Source organism: Alosa sapidissima, chromosome 22 (assembly GCF_018492685.1).
Source record: "Alosa sapidissima isolate fAloSap1 chromosome 22, fAloSap1.pri, whole genome shotgun sequence".
Taxonomy (NCBI): domain Eukaryota; kingdom Metazoa; phylum Chordata; class Actinopteri; order Clupeiformes; family Clupeidae; genus Alosa; species Alosa sapidissima.
The window spans coordinates 25,990,627-26,015,483 of NC_055978.1; the positions used below are offsets into that span (position 1 = coordinate 25,990,627).

Consider the following 24,857-nt stretch of genomic DNA (forward strand, 5'->3'; position numbering starts at 1 on the left):
CAAACATAGGCAAACAAGCGATATACAATAAACCTTAGTGAGAAATGAGTGACAGAATATTAAATATATAATATTTAAATATGAAATGGTATAAGCTAGGCCTATTACACAACATAAATTGTGCTGTCGACCCAAATAAAATCTCCTGCGGCCCACCCGTGGGTCGCGACCTAATCTTTGGGAACCAATGGTCTAGGTTATGGAAATGAAGTAGCTTTGCCATTATGCACACAGCTGCTCACCACTTCAGACACAAGATCACTGTATACTTCATCTTATCCTTTGTCATTCTCCACCTCTCCCCTGTCCGGCATTCTGTGTGCAGTGAGTTGGAGATGATGCTCTCCATGAGCCAGGCTAATCCAGCCATGTCTCTCTCTCTCTCTCTCTCTCTCTCTCTCTCTCTCTCTCTCTCTCTCTCTCGATTTAGGCAAGGCAGTTTTATTTACAGTATATAGCACATTTCTTACCAAGGCAGTGCAATGTTCTTTACATCATCAGTTGAACTCAGCAAGCATCAGCAAATCACAATATTCAAAATATAATAAAAGTCGTAAAATGATTTAAAAATAGAACTGAGACCAGACTTCGTCTTTTTCTGACTTTTTAAACAAGATATGTACAATTTGGTGCTTGTAGGTTCAGCGGGTTCTGAAGCTTCTTGAGAGGCCTTACTCCGCACAGCCTGGTGTGGAACATCCTGGCTGGCTTGGGCAAGCTCATCAAGGGACGTGTGGTGTTGGCGGACCAGGTGGAGCCGAAGTGGAGCGTAACGGGAAGGATCCAGACTCAGTGGCACGTTGCCTCCCCTATGACAGCAAGCCGCCCTCTTGGGCGAGGGAGGTCTGCGTTACATGATCCTCATAGGCTCTCCCCAACCCCAGCTGATTGCGGAGAAGGTGCTGAGGTTGTAGACTGTATCCCGGTCAATTCGGATCCAGAATCAGCCTACTTGTGCTAGTCACCAAGGTCACGTACTGTATGTTGAGGCTGACACTGGTGGTTGAATTCAGTCAAGGCATTTGAGGAAGTTGTTACTATGTGAATATGCCATGGGCCCTAGGAAATAGATGGTTTGACTGAATTTTTCCCTTGGCGGGAGTCTATCAACAGCAAGAATAAAGAGAGTTTATATCATAAACATCTCTTTTTTTCTTTTCCCTTCTTCCAGTCAGTCTGCGGTTATCATGGGAGGAGAGGCAACTGGCAGGAAACCCTTGTAATCACATTATGCATAGAGACTGTGTATCTGAAGCAGAGATGTCAAATTTGTTATTGCTGTGAATACTTTAAAGTGTGTACTGGCACTTTGTATCCAAATATTTGATTTGAATTGTAATACGTTTGATGACAACTGTGATGTGGACGGGTCATTTCCTGTGACTGTCCACTGTGTGCACATACCATACAACTTTGTGCTCTTGCTTGTGTACACAAAATTCGGCATTTCTGTGGTTGAAAATGACTGCTCAGACCACCAGTCGACAGTGACAGGTCTGAACATGATGGACAAGGGTGTTTCTGATTTTAAGCTTTTATATACACGCACACAAAAACATAATCATCTAGGTACAGCATGCAATATCAGAATTACTGATTTTCTGAAGTTCCTAGCTCTTGTATTGCTGTACTTTACAACGTCGTCAGCTCCTCAGTTTTCGGTATGTGTCATTATACTGTTTACATCTAGGTCACTATAGTACTTGAATCATGCCTGCAGTACTACATCTGTCATGACAAGGAACGTCTATAAAACATACCTTTTTATGTTAAGCTTAAATATGTATGGACCTAAATAACAACCTTAAATAATGCTCATACTAATGAAGTTGAAGAAAGCTCACTGATTTCTGGACTAGAGACTTGTTCATTATGTAAATCTGTAATGCTGAATGCAAATACACCATATATTCATATATTTTCTGTCTGCTTCTGTTTTGACATAAATACATATACTTGTTGGTGCCACTGTTTTATTATGGGATTATGCTTATGTCTCCTGCAATGGATACAGAGGCACCACTTTGGACAACTGGGTTATTGTGTGACATCAGTCATTCATTGTAGTTAACTGTGGTGCCACACAGTGATTCCAATATTAGTTAAATCTTTGACATGTCACACAGCGCTACGTAGCAGAGAAGAAACAGAGTAAATTGAACAAACTGAGCAACTCAGAAACTATTACAGCATAAAAGACCAACTTGTGCAACTATGGTCTACACATAATCCCCTTGATCATAAAGGCAGAAGTGAGTCATTGTGAAAACACACACAATAGCCATTACCAAACCCAACACAATCAAACCCTAAGAACTGGATAAAAGGCTCAATATTTTCTGTAGCTTGCTGTTAGGGGGAATACACAGGGAAAAGTGATTGCCTTCTGCCATTTTAAAATGTTTGACCTGATTGTGCTTTAACAATGTTTGACATGATTTATTGATTATAGGGGACATCTACTATGTGGATTAGCCAAATTTTCTGAATTCATTACAATGTGTGCATAATTTATTATCATCTGTGCCCATTTAGTGAATTGAGTTCACAACGTAATGTGCATACAATTTACTTTAGATGAGCACTCTATGTATCATTGTGAGCTCAATTTAATAATGTGCCCACATTTTAGTACGCTGAAAATGATTCTTCTAATGCACACACAATTTACTTTAATGTGCCCACGAGTAAGTTATAGAAACTGTATTCTGCACACAATTTATGATCTCTGTGTGCATGTTTAAGTAAACTGACCTCACAATATATCAGTTGTTTTATATTTATTTATTTTATTTTAACTGGACGTTTAGGGGCTCTGTATTATATAACTTCAGGGTTTTTTGTTTGTTTGTTTTTAACAGGATGCATAGTGTGTGACCGCAGCAGTATACAGTAGTGAGCTTTCAGACTGTATCCTAAGTGCCTTACTGTTTGTCTAGGTAGGCCATCAACACACAGCTGTGGCTTAATAGGAGGTGTGTCCTGTCTCATCTTAATACTATCAGTGCAGGTGTTTCATGACTGTTAGTTGCTTACTGAATTAAACAACAAATGCAAGTCACTACCTGGTTTTTCAGTTGATATTTGAACAGTGCTTTTTCTGATTTCACTATGTTAGCAATTGTAAATCTATCCACTAAGATACAGGTTCCTTGTTACTTTTTAACTCTAATTGACAGTACATGGCAAAATGTAACTTTTCTATTTTAATATCCAGCTCAATACAGGACACATTATGTTTTTCATAGTTCAGAAAAACACAATCACTGTACTTATACTCACACTTTGAACAGTGGGGTGTAATTAGTCTGATTGGAGAGCCCCATAGCAGTTGAAAGGCTCTCTTGTATTGGATGACGTCTAAGCTCCACCCTCATTTCACAGGTGTGCAAAATGTGTGTATGTGTGTTTGCTTTTGCTCTGAGTGTTTGTGAAGTCAGGCCTGAAAGAACACCACTGCTAACCACTCAGGAGAGATAAGGAGAAAAAGAGTAATTTACTGAACAGCAGGAATCAGTTTTAACCTTTGAACAAGCATAACTTCACATGGTAAGCACATTCGTTTAGTTCCCAGCATTTGAGTCATTTCATAGTGAGGACATACTTTGAATTCTAATGGAACTGGAGAACGTCTGGGGTTGGGCACTATAAAAGGCTGGGCTTTGAACTGCCTGTGCAATAGTGAACACACTTTGGAACTTTTGAAACAAGAAACTGTGAGTAGATTCAGATTGTGTATTTTACACTAGCATTTAGCAAAGCCTTTATTAACATAGGCCTGTGGTCACATTGACTAGTCAAGTAACAACCTACTGTCAACCAGGGCTCCGAACCGGTTCAAGGAACGAAAACGAAAATCGAAAACGAACGGAATTTTACGAGGAGCGGAAACGGAAACGAAAACAAAATGGTCTTCAACTGTTCCGGAATAGAAACGTTATTCTGAAATCCACAAAACCGGTTAATAACGGTTTTTTTTTTCGTTCTCTATATAACAGCTTAATAATTTGATTTCTGTAGTTTGAAATAAAAAATTAAAAAAAACGAATAAATGGACCTTTGGTCCAAATGGGTATATTTTGTCTTGCTGTTGTAGTGTAACCTATCCGTCTGCCACTTCGGATCTTAGGCCAGCTCGTAGCTTAGGCCAGTGTTTCTGAAAGTGTGGTCCGCAAGCTATCCCAACTGGTCCGCGAGCTGTTGTAAAAAATAATATAGATGCGTTGTTTGCAATATTGAACCAACTTGTATGTAAATCCAAAGTTCTGCAATACTGCCTATGTAAGCTATGCCAATTTAAATCATATGAATCCTCTGACACAATAAGCAAGGTGCAAAGACAATAAGCAAGGTGGGTTCAGTGAGTAGGCCTATTGTGTCTATTAGCTATGTGGTCCGTGAGGTTTTTTCTAATGGATAAGTGGTCCTTGGTCTGTAAAAGTTTGAGAAACACTGGCGTAGGCTACTGAAACTGATTTGGAAATTGTTTGTAGCCTATGCGTAATAGCCTATTTTGCCTGTCCACGCCGTGTCGTTTTAAAGTCGGGATTGGAAATGTTTGCGCAATTATAGCCTATTCTATGTAGTCTAGAAGAGTTAGGCCTTGTCAGCAACAGACAGGTTCGTTTATAAACAGGGTTGGAATTATAGCGCAAGCCTTTGAAGATCTCCATATCGATAAAACTCCAAAAGGCTACAACCAGGTAAGGAGTTTAGCACGTACCCAGAAATATTTTTGATAAGAAATTATTTATAGGCATAGGTTAGGCCTACAGTAAGTCTGTAGGCTATGGGATGGATAGCCCATCTGAATGTTTTTGGATGCCGCCTGTGATTTTATTATTTTTGGCCATAGCTACGGTATAGGCTAAATCAAGGGGAAATAATGAGTAGCCTACGTCTATTCTAAGGTAAAGTCCACAAAAATAGACTTGATAGGCCCGCCAAACACTGCCGGAACTTTAAGAACGAACGATATTTTGCGTTCCGAACCGGTTCAGGACCGATATGTTGGTGGCGGAACGCATGCAAGAACGAAAACGTTAAACATAGGCCTATCTGAACCGTTCGGAACGGAACGTTTGAAAAATAATTTCGTTTTCAAGCCCTGCTGTCAACTAGTGTAAAAACCTATTTTCAACTGTGTAAAGTTAACATGGTTTATATTGTAAAAATATGCTGATTAAGTGTTTCTTTTTCTGTGCAACATGTTTCTGACAACAGCTGTGTCAGAGAACCTGCTCATTTCAGGTTATTCCACAATCAAGTTCATTCTGCAGTTCTCTCTCATCAGCTGCTTAAATGTTAGTGTAATGGCAAGCAGAGTGTCTTGCTAAATGTGAGAGAAGTGCTGGTTGTTGTGATGTGTGTGGAATAGTATGTGTCCTGGACTGTCTTTTCTCAGTTGGATGTAGTCAGATCAATTGACATATATGAACTGAATCATGTAAACGCACATATCATCTCCCAAATCTTTAAAAGGGAATGCAGAAAATATGAAAAATATTATTTTTCATAAAAACCCAATTTAGTTTCTTTAATGTTGAATGACTGGATTGGGATTGGTAGTTTGATTTCCCCAGTTTAGATGTGAACTAATTCTCTTTTGCAATCAGATGGAAAGAAAGCTGTCAGCAATAGCTGGACTGCTGCTTCTCTGCTGCACCCTTACTGACCAGACCCATCAGCATAAGGTAAGGCTATCCTAAAGACATGCTGGCCAGAGAATGACTTCAGTTTTAACTTCATCGGTTAATTTTTTACATTATAGCTCATTTTAATTCTATTTAATCAACTTCCAGGTGCAAAAACCCACATTAACGTCTCAAGGTATTGCAACACTGAGTCTGTGTATCGTGAGCAATAAAAAGTTCCAAATTAACAATTTGCTGTAAATCCTGAAAAAAGTTTAGATTATGATCTTCTCCACTCATGACTTTCAGGCCAAGACTGTACAGCCATCAAAGATTCCAGTCCTAATGCTCAAAGTGGAATTTACATTATACAGCCGAAAGGAGTTCATAAACCTTTCAAGGTACTGGTGAAAATGTTTCCAATTCTTTCAATGATTATATGCAGCCAGACACTGTTCTTAAACTGTTCCATAAAATACGTCATCAAATTGATGCAGAGTTCTTTTTCTTTTTTTACATCAGCTATGTACATGTATAATTGAGAAGCATTCAATTGTGACCCCTGTGGAATACATTGGCAAATGTTGAACCTTAGAGAACCTCAACTGTCACTTTTTTTCTGACAGTGTACGTACCTTTTGTTTGACCCTTACGCAGGTGTACTGTGAGATGCTGACCGATGGGGGCTGGACAGTATTCCAGAGACGTACAAGGGGGAAAGTATCCTTCCAAAGAAACTGGGCAGAGTACAAACATGGCTTTGGATACCTCAAAAGTAAGGCCCTGGGACCGCTCTGTTGCCTTCATTTATTAATTAATTTGTCATGTTCTATAAGCATCCTTTTGATCTACAGCATCACTACCACCAGATATACCGTATATATGATCAGTATACCCATCAAAGAAACCTTTACGCTTTTCTCAAGGTGCATTAATCATCCTTAATATTTGCACTATAAGTGTATTTCTCAGAACAATCCGTACAGACAGCATAATTAAGTGGATTGCCTGCAAAAGCCTGTAAGTTGTTCAGTATGCGTACTAAGTCACTTTAGTGCAATAGCAACGCAAAGGTGGTATCTTTTATGAATGAGGAGTGATTGCTGATTGAAGAATTGTGTAAAAGACTTTCAAGCAATATCTGTTAGCTGTGAATAAATCTTTCCCATTTGTTCACACAGTTTGGAGTCTTTGAAAGCTATGTTAAGTGGTTCGAAAAAGAGTGTTAACACATTTGCAAGAGATGACTCCAGCTGTGCTAAGATGAAGATCAGTGGATCCCAGTGCCATGAAGTACAGTACTAGCATTCACATAACTGTAACTGGCTCTCGTTTCAGAGGATCACTGGTTGGGCCTGGCCAAAGTGTGGGCTCTTACCAGGAGCAATGATCAGAAGTCCATCCTCAGAGTAGGCCTGTGGGACTTTGAGGGGGGATCAGCTTTTGCAGAGTACAGAGATTTCAGAATTGGCGATGAGGCGGCGGCCTACAAACTGAGTGTCGGAACTTATAAAGGCACTGCAGGTATGGAAATATGACTGCAAATTTAGATGAGATTATGTTCGCAACTTTTTAATGTCTGTGAATATTAACAAAGCTAATTTATTTTTTTTATTTTTGCTGAAAAATAATTCAAGTCAAAAACTAGCGGCTATACCCACACAACAAAATAGAGTGGCTAGCATTACCTGAAACCTCTGAAGTGATGTTGATATTGTTCCTGATCGCCTATGTAATCCTCATACTGACCAGGTGATGCTATACGCGGAGCATACAGTGGTATTGACCAGAATGGCTTTGGATTCAGCACAAAGGACCGAGACAATGACGGCTGCTCCCCGTGCATCTTTGGAGACATCGCTGAGCGCGAATGTAGCTCATCAGAGGGTGGGGGCGGCTGGTGGTTCAGCCGTTGTGGCTCAGCCAACCTCCACGGAGACTGGCACCCAGCGGGGGACAACATAGGCTGGGCGTCAGGGGTGCACTGGCGCACGTGGAAAGGCCCGGCCCCATACTCCCTACAAGCCACTCGAATGATGGTGAAGTCTGTGTGAGGACACCTCATCCAGTGTGACACTCAGAGGGTTTAATCTGAGACTCAGGCTTCTGGTCCAGTAAGATTTCTGTGCTTGCTCCAGTAATTTCATTGAGTGAAAATTGTGTTCTTAGTTCTCTCACTTTATACGGCGGCAGTCGCATCATGCACAGCTTTGCAGTATATCTAGTTGAGGTGACTGATGTGATCAGGCTATTGATATTTTAGAAGAGTGAGTAAACATAATCACACACACATGTCTATACCCTGTGGAGTGGCCCAACATACTGTGCATAAAATGGGCCGCCACAGACCTGGCCGACCATTCTGGATCTTTTTTGTGGGAGTATATATTGAGTGCATATTATGTAGGAATAAAGTGTATATTAAGTATAAATAAAGTTTCATTAAACGTCAATCTCTGTGTGCCACTTCTGTTTGCGCCTCCTGTTCCTTGTGCCTCTGGGTCATTATGGATGTAGTCTTTGGCATGATCACACAAAACACCTTTTACTTTTTTTTGTTCTGATTTATGTATGCCTAATATATTTATACATTTCCTAAATGCTATGGACCCTTTTGGTGTCTGAAATAAAGATTTGATTCATTGATTGATGGAATGGACGGCTATTTGATAGAGACCAGGCTTCAGTGGGCCAGTTGATGCTGTTAGGTCCTGTGACGTTGCGTGCACTGCCTAACCTGAGCATTCACCTCTCTCTCTCTCTCTCGCTCTCGCTCTCGCTCTCTCGCTCTCTCTCTCTCTCAATTTAGGCAAGGCAGTTTTATTTACAGTATATAGCACATTTCTTACCAAGGCAGTTCAATGTTCTTTACATCATCAGTTGAACTCAGCAAGCATCAGCAAATCACAATATTCAAAATATAATAAAAGTTGTAAAATGATTTAAAAAAATGAATAAGAAATAATCAAATATATGAATGAAGTAAAACAACTAAAAACATGAATAAGGTAGATGTAATGAATTAAGATAGAAAGAAATAAGAATGGAAGATAAAATAAAAGCAACATTTAAAAAGAAAACTTAAAGTAATAGAAGTACAGTAAGGTAAAATGCATTTAAATAAATAGATAAACCATCGCTCCAGCGATCACACATGTGATCAATTCCTCGCTAACCTCCGGCACATTTCCAACAGCGTTCAAAATGCCCCGGGTAACACCGTTACTTAAGAAAGCTTCTCTCAACCCTGCTCAAGTCGAGAACTACCGCCCTGTCTCACTACTGCCTTTCCTATCCAAAGGCATTGAACGAGCAGTCTCCAAACAGGTCTCTGACTTCCTTTCACAGAACAACCTTCTGGATCCAAATCAGTCTGGGTTCAAAAGCGGCCACTCTACCGAAACGGCTCTGCTGTCTGTAACAGAAGCCTTAAAAGAAGCCAGGGCGACCGCTCGGTCATCAGTACTCATTCTGCTTGATTTATCGGCTGCCTTTGACACGGTTAATCACCGTATCCTTCTCTCTATACTCGCTGACATGGGAATCTCCGGTTCTGCTCTCTCCTGGTTTGAATCCTACCTCACAGGACGCTCGTTTAACGTATCATGGCTTGGTCAGCTATCTGCACCTCACCATCTCACCACAGGGGTCCCCCAGGGCTCAGTCCTGGGCCCCCTCCTCTTTGCTATCTACACCACCTCCTTGGGACAGATTATCCGTTCGCACGGCTTCTCATACCACTACTATGCAGACGACACACAGCTCTATCTGTCCTTTCCACCTGACGACCCCCTGGTTTCAGCACGGATCTCGGATTGCCTTTCAGACATAGCTACATGGATGAAGGCACACCACCTCCAGCTGAACCTCTCAAAGACTGAACTGCTGGTCATCCCAGCTAAACCTACCATACACCACGACATCAACATCAAATTTGACTCCCTGTCTGTTTCACCGACCAGGACTGCAAGAAATCTAGGAGTTGTTCTCGACAACCAACTAAACTTCTCAGATCATGTTGCCTCAGTCGCCCGGTCATGCCGTTTCGCACTCTACAACATACGGAAAATCAGGACTTACTTGACTCAAGATGCTACCTAACTTCTGGTTCAGGCAATAGTCATCTCACGACTCGACTACTGCAATGCTCTCCTGACAGGTCTCCCAGCCTGCGCAGTGAAACCACTTCAGATGATCCAGAACGCGGCGGCGCGCCTGGTCTACAACCAACCCAAAAGGGCACATGTTACCCCGCTGCTCATCCAGCTACACTGGCTACCTATGGTGGCCCGCATCAAATTCAAGTCTCTAATGCTTGCCTACAAAGTAGTCTCCGGTTCTGCTCCCACCTACTTGAATGCCCTCATACAGACTTACACTACCTCCAGACTGCTGCGCTCCTCTGACGAACGACGTCTAGCTCTACCACCGGTACACTCAAGCCAATCCAAACTTTTCTCATCTGTTGTTCCTCGATGGTGGAACACACTGCCAGTTCCTACAAGGGCAGGGACATCCTTTTCCACTTTCAAAAAACTCCTGAAGACCCAGCTCTTTAGAGAACATCTACTCTCATAGCAACACTTACAACAAGTCTTACTGATCCTAGCACTCACCAGCCGTTTTAAAAACAGCACTCACCAACGCACTTATTCTTACTGTACTCTAATGTTTTTGTAAACTGTCCTAAAATTGTGAGAATTGTTCTAAAACTTACTGTTTACCATGTTGTTAGTCGCTTTGGTTAAAAAAGCGTCAGCCAAATGTAATGTAATGTAATGTAATGTAATGTAATAAACAAAGGTATAAAAACATAGGTATACAATGGAAAAACAAACATAAATAAATAAAAGCAAAAAAGATAAAATACATTTCAATAAAAATGTATAAAAATACAGAAGATTAGCTAAGTAAATGCAATAATTAAATCTGGTCTTGAAGTTGTTGGTTGTCAGGGCACTTTTGCTGTGGTTAGGCAGTTGGTTCCACAATCTGAATGCATAATAACTAAAAGCAGCTTCCCCACACATGGTTTTATCAGTGGCTTCGACCAGTAAAAGTCTCTCTTGCGATCTAAGGGGTCTAGTGGGCATAGTCGGCCCTGTTACATGCAAAGATTTAAATATATTTCTATATTATACTGTATATATTTCTTAGAGAAAGCCATCCATACTGTTAGATTTTAGTGGTTTTCTGTATGTCATTCTTTTGGTTCTTTGTTTAATACTGCAGAAACTGCGAGGACAGGATGTTTATTGTAAGCAGACAGAATGATGTCACCTTACAATAGCAAATAGTGTACCTAACTAATTGTTCCCCCACAAGACGTCTTAATTCAATAAGGCTATATCACTGTCTGTTTCACCCCTCCAATTTGACCCCAGACGTGAATGTATATTCTGGTATTATAATTAGCCAGGAGTTTCCCAGATCTTTGCTTCAGTTTCTTACCTTGGCTTCACCTTGCAACATTGTGCTGTGCTGTGCGTACAACAGGCTTACCAGAACTCTGTTGTTACATCCAGAATAAAGAACTATTCTTTCGCAAGCCAGCCTCAAAGTTTACCTGCTCTTAACTACACTGGAATCTACTCGGTCAACTGTGTCTCCATTTGGAAAAGGAGACAATTTTAATAGCATTCTTCAATACCTACATAAACCATAGCATTATATTTTTACTTTTGCTAGTTTAAATGCATCAAACATAGGCAAACAAGCGATATACAATAAACCTTAGTGAGAAATGAGTGACAGAATATTAAATATATAATATTTAAATATGAAATGGTATAAGCTAGGCCTATTACACAACATAAATTGTGCTGTCGACCCAAATAAAATCTCCTGCGGCCCACCCGTGGGTCGCGACCTAGTCTTTGGGAACCAATGGTCTAGGTTATGGAAATGAAGTAGCTTTGCCATTATGCACACAGCTGCTCACCACTTCAGACACAAGATCACTGTATACTTCATCTTATCCTTTGTCATTCTCCACCTCTCCCCTGTCCGGCATTCTGTGTGCAGTGAGTTGGAGATGATGCTCTCCATGAGCCAGGCTAACCCAGCCATGTTCTCTCTCTCTCTCTCTCTCTCTCTCTCTCGATTTAGGCAAGGCAGTTTTATTTACAGTATATAGCACATTTCTTACCAAGGCAGTGCAATGTTCTTTACATCATCAGTTGAACTCAGCAAGCATCAGCAAATCACAATATTCAAAATATAATAAAAGTCGTAAAATGATTTAAAAATAGAACTGAGACCAGACTTCGTCTTTTTCTGACTTTTTAAACAAGATATGTACAATTTGGTGCTTGTAGGTTCAGCGGGTTCTGAAGCTTCTTGAGAGGCCTTACTCCGCACAGCCTGGTGTGGAACATCCTGGCTGGCTTGGGCAAGCTCATCAAGGGACGTGTGGTGTTGGCGGACCAGGTGGAGCCGAAGTGGAGCGTAACGGGAAGGATCCAGACTCAGTGGCACGTTGCCTCCCCTATGACAGCAAGCCGCCCTCTTGGGCGAGGGAGGTCTGCGTTACATGATCCTCATAGGCTCTCCCCAACCCCAGCTGATTGCGGAGAAGGTGCTGAGGTTGTAGACTGTATCCCGGTCAATTCGGATCCAGAATCAGCCTACTTGTGCTAGTCACCAAGGTCACGTACTGTATGTTGAGGCTGACACTGGTGGTTGAATTCAGTCAAGGCATTTGAGGAAGTTGTTACTATGTGAATATGCCATGGGCCCTAGGAAATAGATGGTTTGACTGAATTGTTCCCTTGACGGGAGTCTATCAACAGCAAGAATAAAGAGAGTTTATATCATAAACATCTCTTTTTTTCTTTTCCCTTCTTCCAGTCAGTCTGCGGTTATCATGGGAGGAGAGGCAACTGGCAGGAAACCCTTGTAATCACATTATGCATAGACACTGTGCATCTGAAGCAGAGATGTCAAATTTGTTATTGCTGTGAATACTTTAAAGTGTGTACTGGCACTTTGTATCCAAATATTTGATTTGAATTGTAATACGTTTGATGACAACTGTGATGTGGACGGGTCATTTCCTGTGACTGTCCACTGTGTGCACATACCATACAACTTTGTGCTCTTGCTTGTGTACACAAAATTCGGCATTTCTGTGGTTGAAAATGACTGCTCAGACCACCAGTCGACAGTGACAGGTCTGAACATGATGGACAAGGGTGTTTCTGATTTTAAGCTTTTATATACACGCACACAAAAACATAATCATCTAGGTACAGCATGCAATATCAGAATTACTGATTTTCTGAAGTTCCTAGCTCTTGTATTGCTGTACTTTACAACGTCGTCAGCTCCTCAGTTTTCGGTATGTGTCATTATACTGTTTACATCTAGGTCACTATAGTACTTGAATCATGCCTGCAGTACTACATCTGTCATGACAAGGAACGTCTATAAAACATACCTTTTTATGTTAAGCTTAAATATGTATGGACCTAAATAACAGCCTTAAATAATGCTCATACTAATGAAGTTGAAGAAAGCTTACTGATTTCTGGACTAGAGACTTGTTCATTATGTAAATCTGTAATGCTGAATGCAAATACACCATATATTCATATATTTTCTGTCTGCTTCTGTTTTGACATAAATACATATACTTGTTGGTGCCACTGTTTTATTATGGGATTATGCTTATGTCTCCTGCAATGGATACAGAGGCACCACTTTGGACAACTGGGTTATTGTGTGACATCAGTCATTCATTGTAGTTAACTGTGGTGCCACACAGTGATTCCAATATTAGTTAAATCTTTGACATGTCACACAGCGCTACGTAGCAGAGAAGAAACAGAGTAAATTGAACAAACTGAGCAACTCAGAAACTATTACAGCATAAAAGACCAACTTGTGCAACTATGGTCTACACATAATCCCCTTGATCATAAAGGCAGAAGTGAGTCATTGTGAAAACACACACAATAGCCATTACCAAACCCAACACAATCAAACCCTAAGAACTGGATAAAAGGCTCAATATTTTCTGTAGCTTGCTGTTAGGGGGAATACACAGGGAAAAGTGATTGCCTTCTGCCATTTTAAAATGTTTGACCTGATTGTGCTTTAACAATGTTTGACATGATTTATTGATTATAGGGGACATCCACTATGTGGATTAGCCAAATTTTCTGAATTCATTACAATGTGTGCATAATTTATTATCATCTGTGCCCATTTAGTGAATTGAGTTCACAACGTAATGTGCATACAATTTACTTTAGATGAGCACTCTATGTATCATTGTGAGCTCAATTTAATAATGTGCCCACATTTTAGTACGCTGAAAATGATTCTTCTAATGCACACACAATTTACTTTAATGTGCCCACGAGTAAGTTATAGAAACTGTATTCTGCACACAATTTATGATCTCTGTGTGCATGTTTAAGTAAACTGACCTCACAATATATCAGTTGTTTTATATTTATTTATTTTATTTTAACTGGACGTTTAGGGGCTCTGTATTATATAACTTCAGGGTTTTTTGTTTGTTTGTTTTTAACAGGATGCATAGTGTGTGACCGCAGCAGTATACAGTAGTGAGCTTTCAGACTGTATCCTAAGTGCCTTACTGTTTGTCTAGGTAGGCCATCAACACACAGCTGTGGCTTAATAGGAGGTGTGTCCTGTCTCATCTTAATACTATCAGTGTAGGTGTTTCATGACTGTTAGTTGCTTACTGAATTAAACAACAAATGCAAGTCACTACCTGGTTTTTCAGTTGATATTTGAACAGTGCTTTTTCTGATTTCACTATGTTAGCAATTGTAAATCTATCCACTAAGATACAGGTTCCTTGTTACTTTTTAACTCTAATTGACAATTCAATCACTGTACTTATACTCACACTTTGAATAGTGGGGTGTAATTAGTCTGATTGGAGAGCCCCGTAGCAGTTGAAAGGCTCTCTTGTATTGGATGACGTCTTAAGTTCCACCCTCATTTCACAGGTGTGCAAAATGTGTGTATGTGTGTTTGCTTTTGCTCTGAGTGTTTGTGAAGTCAGGCCTGAAAGAACAGCACTGCTAACCACTCAGGAGAGATAAGGAGAAAAAGAGTAATTTACTGAACAGCAGGAATCAGTTTTAACCTTTGAACAAGCATAACTTCACATGGTAAGCACATTCGTTTAGTTCCCAGCATTTGAGTCATTTCATAGTGAGGACATACTTTGAATTCTAATGGAACTGGAGAACGTCTGGGGTTGGGCACTATAAAAGGCTGGGATTTGAACTGCCTGTGCAATAGTGAACACACTTTGGAACTTTGAAACAAGAAACTGTGAGTAGATTCAGGTTGTGTATTTTACACTAGCATTTAGCAAAGCCTTTATAAACCTAGGCCTGTGATCACATTGACTAGTCAAGTAACAACCTACTGTCAACCAGGGCTCCGAACCGGTTCAAGGAACGAAAACGAACGGAATTGTACGGAATTTTACGAGGAGCGGAAACGGAAACGAAAACAAAATGGTCTTCAACTGTTCCGGAACAGAAACGTTATTCTGAAATCCACAAAACCGGTTAATAACGGGTTTTTTTTTTTCGTTCTCTATATAACAGCTTAATAATTTGATTTCTGCAGTTTGAAATAAAAACAAAAAACGAATAAATGGACCTTTGGTCCAAATGGGTATATTTTTTTCTTGCTGTTGTAGTGTAACCTATCCGTCTGCCACTTTGGATCTTAGGCCAGCTCGTAGCGTAGGCCATGTTTCTCAAAGTGTGGTCCGGGGACCACTGGTGGTCCGCAAGCTATCCCAAGTGGTCCGCGAGCTGTTGTAAAAAATAATATAGATGCGTTGTTTGCAATATTGAACCAACTTGTATGTAAATCCAAAGTTCTGCAATACTGCCTATGTAAGCTATGCCAATTTAAATCATATGAATCCTCTGACACAATAAGCAAGGTGCAAAGACAATAAGCAAGGTGGGTTCAGTGAGTAGGCCTATTGTGTCTATTAGCTATGTGGTCCGTGAGGTTTTTTCTAATGGATAAGTGGTCCTTGGTCTGTAAAAGTTTGAGAAACACTGGCGTAGGCTACTGAAACTGATTTGGAAATTGTTTGTAGCCTATGCGTAATAGCCTATTTTGCCTGTCCACGCCTTCACAACTGTCTTTTCTCAGTTGGATGTAGTCAGATCAATTGACCTATATGAAGACTGAATCATGTAAACGCACATATCATCTCCCAAATCTTTAAAAGGGAATGCAGAAAATATGAAAAATATTATTTTTCATAAAAACCCAATTTAGTTTCTTTAATGTTGAATGACTGGATTGGGATTGGTAGTTTATGATTTCCCCAGTTTAGATGTGAACTAATTCTCTTTTGCAATCAGATGGAAAGAAAGCTGTCAGCAATAGCTGGACTGCTGCTTCTCTGCTGCACCCTTACTGACCAGACCCATCAGCATACGGTAAGGCTATCCTAAAGACATGCTGGCCAGAGAATGACTTCAGTTTTAACTTCATCGGTTAATTTTTTACATTATAGCTCATTTTAATTCTATTTAATCAACTTCCAGGTACAAAAACCCACATTAACGTCTCAAGGTATTGCAACACTGAGTCTGTGTATCGTCAGCAATAAAAAGTTCCAAATTAACAATTTGCTGTAAATCCTGAAAAAAGTTTAGATTATATCTTCTCCACTCATGACTTTCAGGCCAAGACTGTACAGCCATCAAAGATTCCAGTCCTAATGCTCAAAGTGGAATTTACATTATACAGCCGAAAGGAGTTCATAAACCTTTCAAGGTACTGGTGAAAATGTTGTAAATCCAAAGTTATGCAATACTGCCTATGTAAGCTATGCCAATTTAAATCATATGAATCCTCTGACACAATAAGCAAGGTGCAAAGACAATAAGCAAGGTGGGTTCAGTGAGTAGGCCTATTGTGTCTATTAGCTATGTGGTCCGTGAGGTTTTCTCTAATGGTTAAGTGGTCCTTGGTCTGTGAAAGTTTGAGAAACACTGGCGTAGGCTACTGAAACGGATTTGGAAATTGTTTGTAGCCTATGCGTAATAGCCTATTTTGCCTGTCCACGCCGTGTCGTTTTAAAGTCGGGATTGGAAATGTTTGCGCAATTATAGCCTATTCTATGTAGTCTAGAAGAGTTAGGCCTTGTCAGCAACAGACAGGTTCGTTTATAAACAGGGTTGGAATTATAGCGCAAGCCTTTGAAGATCTCCATATGGATTAAACTCCAAAAGGCTACAACCAGGTAAGGAGTTTAGCACGTATCCAGAAATATTTTTGATAAGAAATTATTTATAGGCATAGGTTAGGCCTACAGTAAGTCTGTAGGCTATGGGATGGATAGCCCATCTGAATGTTTTTGGATGCCGCCTGTGATTTATTATTTTTGGCCATAGCTACGGTATAGGCTAAATCAAGGGGAAATAATGAGTAGCCTACGTCTATTCTAAGGTAAAGTCCACAAAAATAGACTTGATAGGCCCGCCAAACACTGCCGGAACTTTAAGAACGAACGATATTTTGCGTTCCGAACCGGTTCAGGACCGATATGTTGGTGGCGGAACGCATGCAAGGACGAAAACGTTAAACATAGGCCTATCTGAACCGTTCGGAACGGAACGTTTGAAAAATAATTTCGTTTTCAAGCCCTGCTGTCAACCAGTGTAAAAACCTATTTTCAACTGTGTAAAGTTAACATGGTTTATATTGTAAAAATATGCAATATGCTGATTAAGTGTTTCTTTTTCTGTGCAACATGTTTCTGACAACAGCTGTGTCAGAGAACCTGCTCATTTCAGGTTATTCCACAATCAAGTTCATTCTGCAGTTCTCTCTCATCAGCTGCTTAAATGTTAGTGTAATGGCAAGCAGAGTGTCTTGTTAAATGTGAGAGAAGTGCTGGTTGTTGTGATGTGTGTGGAATAGTATGTGTCCTGGACTGTCTTTTCTCAGTTGGATGTAGTCAGATCAATTGACATATATGAAAACTGAATCATGTAAACGCACATATCATCTCCCAAATCTTTAAAAGGGAATGCAGAAAATATGAAATATTATTTTTCATAAAAACCCAATTTAGTTTCTTTAATGTTGAATGACTGGATTGGGATTGGTAGTTTATGATTTTCCCAGTTTAGATGTGAACTAATTCTCTTTTGCAATCAGATGGAAAGAAAACTGTCAACAATAGCTGGACTGCTGCTTCTCTGCTGCACCCTTACTGACCAGACCCATCAGCATAAGGTAAGGCTATCCTAAAGACATGCTGGCCAGAGAATGACTTCAGTTTTAACTTCATCGGTTAATTTTTTACATTATAGCTCATTTTAATTCTATTTAATCAACTTCCAGGTGCAAAAACCCACATTAACGTCTCAAGGTATTGCAACACTGAGTCTGTGTATCGTGAGCAATAAAAAGTTCCAAATTAACAATTTGCTGTAAATCCTGAAAAAGTTTAGATTATGATCTTCTCCACTCATGACTTTCAGGCCAAGACTGTACAGCCATCAAAGATTCCAGTCCTAATGCTCAAAGTGGAATTTACATTATACAGCCGAAAGGAGTTCCAGTACCTTTCAATGTACTGGTGAAAATGTTTCCAATTCTTTCAATGATTTATATGCAGCCAGACACTGTTCTTAAACTGTTCCATAAAATACGTCATCAAATTGATGCAGAGTTCTTTTTCTTTTTTTACATCAGCTATGTACATGTATAATTGAGAAGCATTCAATTGTGACCCCTGTGGAATACATTGGCAAATGTTGAACCTTAGAGAACCTCAACTGTCACTTTTTTCTGACAGTGAACGTACCTTTTGTTTGACCCTTACGCAGGTGTACTGTGAGATGCTGGCCGATGGGGGCTGGACAGTGTTCCAGAGACGTACAGGGGGGAAAGTATCCTTCCAAAGAAACTGGGCAGAGTACAAACATGGCTTTGGATACCTCGAAAGTAAGGCCCTGGGACCGCTCTGTTGCCTTCATTTATTAATTAATTTGTCATGTTCTATAAGCATCCTTTTGATCTACAGCATCACTACCACCAGATATACCGTATATATGATCAGTATACCCATCAAAGAAACCTTTACGCTTTTCTCAAGGTGCATTAATCATCCTTAATATTTGCACTATAAGTGTATTTCTCAGAACAATCCGTACAGACAGCATAATTAAGTGGATTGCCTGCAAAAGCCTGTAAGTTGTTCAGTATGCGTACTAAGTCACTTTAGTGCAATAGCAACGCAAAGGTGGTATCTTTTATGAATGAGGAGTGATTGCTGATTGAAGAATTGTGTAAAAGACTTTCAAGCAATATCTGTTAGCTGTGAATAAATCTTTCCCATTTGTTCACACAGTTTGGAGTCTTTGAAAGCTATGTTAAGTGGTTCGAAAAAGAGTGTTAACACATTTGCAAGAGATGACTCCAGCTGTGCTAAGATGAAGATCAGTGGATCCCAGTGCCATGAAGTACAGTACTAGCATTCACATAACTGTAACTGGCTCTCGTTTCAGAGGATCACTGGTTGGGCCTGGCCAAAGTGTGGGCTCTTACCAGGAGCAATGATCAGAAGTCCATCCTCAGAGTAGGCCTGTGGGACTTTGAGGGGGGATCAGCTTTTGCAGAGTACAGAGATTTCAGAATTGGCGATGAGGCGGCGGCCTACAAACTGAGTGTCGGAACTTATAAAGGCACTGCAGGTATGGAAATATGACTGCAAATTTAGATGAGATTATGTTCGCAACTTTTTAATGTCTTTGAATATTAACAAAGCTAATTTATTTTATTTTTTTTATTTTTGCTGAAAAATAATTCAAGTCAAAAACTAGCGGCTATACCCACACAACAAAATAGAGTGGCTAGCATTACCTGAAACCTCTGAAGTGATGTTGATATTGTTCCTGATCGCCTATGTAATCCTCATACTGACCAGGTGATGCTATACGCGGAGCATACAGTGGTATTGACCAGAATGGCTTTGGATTCAGCACAAAGGACCGAGACAATGACGGCTGCTCCCCGTGCATCTTTGGAGACATCGCTGAGCGCGAATGTAGCTCATCAGAGGGTGGGGGCGGCTGGTGGTTCAGCCGTTGTGGCTCAGCCAACCTCCACGGAGACTGGCACCCAGCGGGGGACAACGTAGGCTGGGCGTCAGGGGTGCACTGGCGCACGTGGAAAGGCCCGGCCCCATACTCCCTACAAGCCACTCGAATGATGGTGAAGTCTGTGTGAGGACACCTCATCCAGTGTGACACTCAGAGGGTTTAATCTGAGACACTCAGGCTTCTGGTCCAGTAAGATTTCTGTGCTTGCTCCAGTAATTTCATTGAGTGAAAATTGTGTTCTTAGTTCTCTCACTTTATACGGCGGCAGTCGCATCATGCACAGCTTTGCAGTATATCTAGTTGAGGTGACTGATGTGATCAGGCTATTGATATTTTAGAAGAGTGAGTAAACATAATCACACACACATGTCTATACCCTGTGGAGTGGCCCAACATACTGTGCATAAAATGGGCCGCCACAGACCTGGCCGACCATTCTGGATCTTTTTTGTGGGAGTATATATTGAGTGCATATTATGTAGGAATAAAGTGTATATTAAGTATAAATAAAGTTTCATTAAACGTCAATCTCTGTGTGCTACTTCTGTTTGCGCCTCCTGTTCCTTGTGTCTCTGGGTCATTATGGATGTAGTCTTTGGCATGATCACACAAAACACCTTTTACTTTTTTTTGTTCTGATTTATGTATGCCTAATATATTTATACATTTCCTAAATGCTATGGACCCTTTTGGTGTCTGAAATAAAGATTTGATTCATTGATTGATGGAATGGACGGCTATTTGATAGAGACCAGGCTTCAGTGGGCCAGTTGATGCTGTTAGGTCCTGTGACGTTGCGTGCACTGCCTAACCTGAGCATTCACCTCTCGCTCTCTCGCTCTCTCTCTCTCTCAATTTAGGCAAGGCAGTTTTATTTACAGTATATAGCACATTTCTTACCAAGGCAGTTCAATGTTCTTTACATCATCAGTTGAACTCAGCAAGCATCAGCAAATCACAATATTCAAAATATAATAAAAGTTGTAAAATGATTTAAAAAAATGAATAAGAAATAATCAAATATATGAATGAAGTAAAACAACTAAAAACATGAATAAGGTAGATGTAATGAATTAAGTAAGATAGAAAGAAATAAGAATGGAAGATAAAATAAAAGCAACATTTAAAAAGAAAACTTAAAGTAATAGAAGTACAGTAAGGTAAAATGCATTTAAATAAATAGATAAACCATCGCTCCAGCGATCACACATGTGATCAATTCCTCGCTAACCTCCGGCACATTTCCAACAGCGTTCAAAATGCCCCGGGTAACACCGTTACTTAAGAAAGCTTCTCTCAACCCTGCTCAAGTCGAGAACTACCGCCCTGTCTCACTACTGCCTTTCCTATCCAAAGGCATTGAACGAGCAGTCTCCAAACAGGTCTCTGACTTCCTTTCACAGAACAACCTTCTGGATCCAAATCAGTCTGGGTTCAAAAGCGGCCACTCTACCGAAACGGCTCTGCTGTCTGTAACAGAAGCCTTAAAAGAAGCCAGGGCGACCGCTCGGTCATCAGTACTCATTCTGCTTGATTTATCGGCTGCCTTTGACACGGTTAATCACCGTATCCTTCTCTCTATACTCGCTGACATGGGAATCTCCGGTTCTGCTCTCTCCTGGTTTGAATCCTACCTCACAGGACGCTCGTTTAACGTATCATGGCTTGGTCAGCTATCTGCACCTCACCATCTCACCACAGGGGTCCCCCAGGGCTCAGTCCTGGGCCCCCTCCTCTTTGCTATCTACACCACCTCCTTGGGACAGATTATTCGTTCGCACGGCTTCTCATACCACTACTATGCAGACGACACACAGCTCTATCTGTCCTTTCCACCTGACGACCCCCTGGTTTCAGCACGGATCTCGGATTGCCTTTCAGACATAGCTACATGGATGAAGGCACACCACCTCCAGCTGAACCTCTCAAAGACTGAACTGCTGGTCATCCCAGCTAAACCTACCATACACCACGACATCAACATCAAATTTGACTCCCTGTCTGTTTCACCGACCAGGACTGCAAGAAATCTAGGAGTTGTTCTCGACAACCAACTAAACTTCTCAGATCATGTTGCCTCAGTCGCCCGGTCATGCCGTTTCGCACTCTACAACATACGGAAAATCAGGACTTACTTGACTCAAGATGCTACCTAACTTCTGGTTCAGGCAATAGTCATCTCACGACTCGACTACTGCAATGCCCTCCTGACAGGTCTCCCAGCCTGCGCAGTGAAACCACTTCAGATGATCCAGAACGCGGCGGCGCGCCTGGTCTACAACCAACCCAAAAGGGCACATGTTACCCCGCTGCTCATCCAGCTACACTGGCTACCTATGGCGGCCCGCATCAAATTCAAGTCTCTAATGCTTGCCTACAAAGTAGTCTCCGGTTCTGCTCCCACCTACTTGAATGCCCTCATACAGACTTACACTACCTCCAGACCGCTGCGCTCCTCTGACGAACGACGTCTAGCTCTACCACCGGTACACTCAAGCCAATCCAAACTTTTCTCATCTGTTGTTCCTCGATGGTGGAACACACTGCCAGTTCCTACAAGGGCAGGGACATCCTTTTCCACTTTCAAAAAACTCCTGAAGACCCAGCTCTTTAGAGAACATCTACTCTCATAGCAACACTTAAAACAAGTCTTACTGATCCTAGCACTCACCAGCCGTTTTAAAAACAGCACTCACCAACGCACTTATTCTTACTGTACTCTAATGTTTTTGTAAACTGTCCTAAAATTGTGAGAATTGTTCTAAAACTTACTGTTTACCATGTTGTTAATCGCTTTGGTTAAAAAAGCGTCAGCCAAATGTAATGTAATGTAATGTAATGTAATGTAATAAACAAAGGTATAAAAACATAGGTATACAATGGAAAAACAAACATAAATAAATAAAAGCAAAAAAGATAAAATACATTTCAATAAAAATGTATAAAAATACAGAAGATCAGCTAAGTAAATGCAATAATTAAATCTGGTCTTGAAGTTGTTGGTTGTCAGGGCACTTTTGCTGTGGTTAGGCAGTTGGTTCCACAATCTGAATGCATAATAACTAAAAGCAGCTTCCCCACACATGGTTTTATCAGTGGCTTCGACCAGTAAAAGTCTCTCTTGCGATCTAAGGGGTCTAGTGGGCATAGTCGGCCCTGTTACATGCAAAGATTTAAATATATTTCTATATTATACTGTATATATTTCTTACAGAAAGCCATCCATACCTACATAAACCATAGCATTATATTTTTACTTTTGCTAGTTTAAATGCATCAAACATAGGCAAACAAGCGATATACAATAAACCTTAGTGAGAAATGAGTGACAGAATATTAAATATATAATATTTAAATATGAAATATGAAATATTATTTGTTTAATGCTACAGGTCTTTAATTAAAGAAGTGGCGGAGCGAAAGAAATAGGTGCCGGTCCAGATCTGGGAGTTTCAGGAAGGTTCTGGCTTGCTCTGGCACAAATTAAGCCTCGCTGATGGCTTGCTGATGAACATCGCCAATGATGGTGAAATTAAGGGCTTTCCAACTTGTTAGCAAACCGTTTGACCTGACAAGCAGAGATGACATAGTCCCACATATGGACATCAGTCATCTTCCCTACGAATGACTCGCCATCTTTATACCCTCCGTCCACACTGTCCTGATCTTGACCCAGGATGATAGTTGGATTTTTATCCAGATTACCGTTGAATCCAACCTTCCTTGCACTTGGATTCCCATTGATCCAGACCTGAGACAATCCAGATTTGGATTCCCAGGTGGCGCAAATCGAGTTCCAGGTGTTTTGCTCATCTTGTAGCTTAAAAGTAAGCTTTTCGTTACGGATGTACACGTTAAACGATGTCACTTTATCGATTAGGAAGTCATTGTCATGGTTTTTGGATGCCAAAGAAAAGAGAGAATAGTCTCCAGTAAGCTTGGTACAGAACCTGCAAAAGAAAAAATACAATGCCATGATTGATGTGTTTATGCAAGGGTCCATAATAACATAATACAAATATATACATTAGCATTATTATTAATAATAGCATTATAATTATAATTATTATTATTAACCCAAAGCAATTTTAGTAAAAATCATGAATATGAACCAACACCAACCTGAGGCAGACTGTCACAGAGCTGAACTGATTTTGTGATGGTTGGAGTTTGACTCGATCAGTGTTGGACCTCTTTTTAAAGTTGAACATTTTGCCTGATAGATCTGTTTAGATAACAGTGATGGGAAATAGTGATAAAAACTTTGTGGGGGTGCGGTGTGTGTGTGTGTGTGTGTGTGTGGGGGGGGGGGGGGGGGGGGAGGGTGTACCCATGGGAGTGTGTGTGTTTGTGTGTGTGTGTGTGTGTGTGTGTGTGTGTGTGTGGGGGGGGGGTAATGGGGTTTGTGTATGTGTGTGGGAGGGGGGGTGTACCCATGGGAGTGTGTGTGTGGGGGGGGGGGTAATGGGGTTTGTGTATGTGTGTGGGAGGGGGGGTGTACCCATGGGAGTGTGTGTGTGTGTGTGTGTGTGTGTGTGTGCTTTGCGTGTCCACATCTCAATTTACCACCGTCCCCTATCACTCAACCCTACCACAACACTACAGGCCGATGTTGCAGCAGACGCTATGCGAACATAACGCTTTAGTTAGGCGCCTGGTGTAGCTTCACTGTTAGAATGTGTGGACTTAAACATGTCAGTGATGCTAGAATGTTTCAGTACAGACTGTAGAGTGAGTAAAATTGGTATGTAAGCTAATGTATCACTAACAACAACTTGATATTCTGTTCTAGTGGCTTTGTTCCATTTGATGCCAAATGTGTTGTACATGCATTTACAAAAGGAAAAATAAATTAAACTTTTTATATTGTATATTGATACATTAACTTAATATTTTGTAATAAATATTTTTTCAATAATTTGTCTGTATGTCCTTCAGATTTTGTAGAACTTCATAAAGACAAGCAAAATGGTGACTAGCAAGAGTAGCTGGGAATAAACTGTGAATAGAGATAAACTAAGATTACCCCATTAAGAGTTAAGATGACTCTGGAAAGAGTTGTTAGCTTATAGAGTACATTTTTCTTTACTCC

General features: G+C 40.6%; 2 protein-coding genes and 1 long non-coding RNA gene across 4 annotated transcripts in view; all 3 read left to right on the top strand.

The window, feature by feature from the left end:
* The window catches only part of LOC121697803 (angiopoietin-related protein 7-like), a 55,213-nt gene that overhangs the window by 12,146 nt on the left and 18,210 nt on the right, over positions 1–24,857 (top strand). Inside the window, exons 5-10 of the mRNA XM_042079530.1 lie at positions 5,616–5,693; positions 5,802–5,829; positions 5,943–6,034; positions 16,010–16,087; positions 16,196–16,223; positions 16,336–16,427. Coding sequence (XP_041935464.1) covers positions 5,616–5,693; positions 5,802–5,829; positions 5,943–6,034; positions 16,010–16,087; positions 16,196–16,223; positions 16,336–16,427 — 396 coding nt within the window. The remainder of the gene's footprint in view (positions 1–5,615; positions 5,694–5,801; positions 5,830–5,942; positions 6,035–16,009; positions 16,088–16,195; positions 16,224–16,335; positions 16,428–24,857) is intronic.
* On the top strand, positions 644–1,918 carry LOC121697806. The gene is made up of 2 exons (XR_006026555.1): positions 644–925; positions 970–1,918. It is a non-coding gene; the product is annotated as an uncharacterized LOC121697806 (long non-coding RNA).
* Positions 17,788–20,293, top strand: LOC121697804 (angiopoietin-related protein 5-like). 2 transcript variants are annotated; one of them, XM_042079531.1, is made up of 6 exons: positions 17,788–17,894; positions 18,003–18,030; positions 18,143–18,240; positions 18,491–18,608; positions 19,172–19,357; positions 19,591–20,293. In XM_042079531.1, exons 1-6 carry the CDS (start codon positions 17,817–17,819, stop codon positions 19,890–19,892), a joined length of 810 nt encoding a protein of 269 aa, XP_041935465.1. In that variant the 5' UTR covers positions 17,788–17,816; the 3' UTR covers positions 19,893–20,293. The 2 variants fall into 2 exon arrangements, with proteins under 2 accessions (XP_041935465.1, XP_041935467.1); XM_042079533.1 differs by having other exon boundaries at positions 18,143–18,234.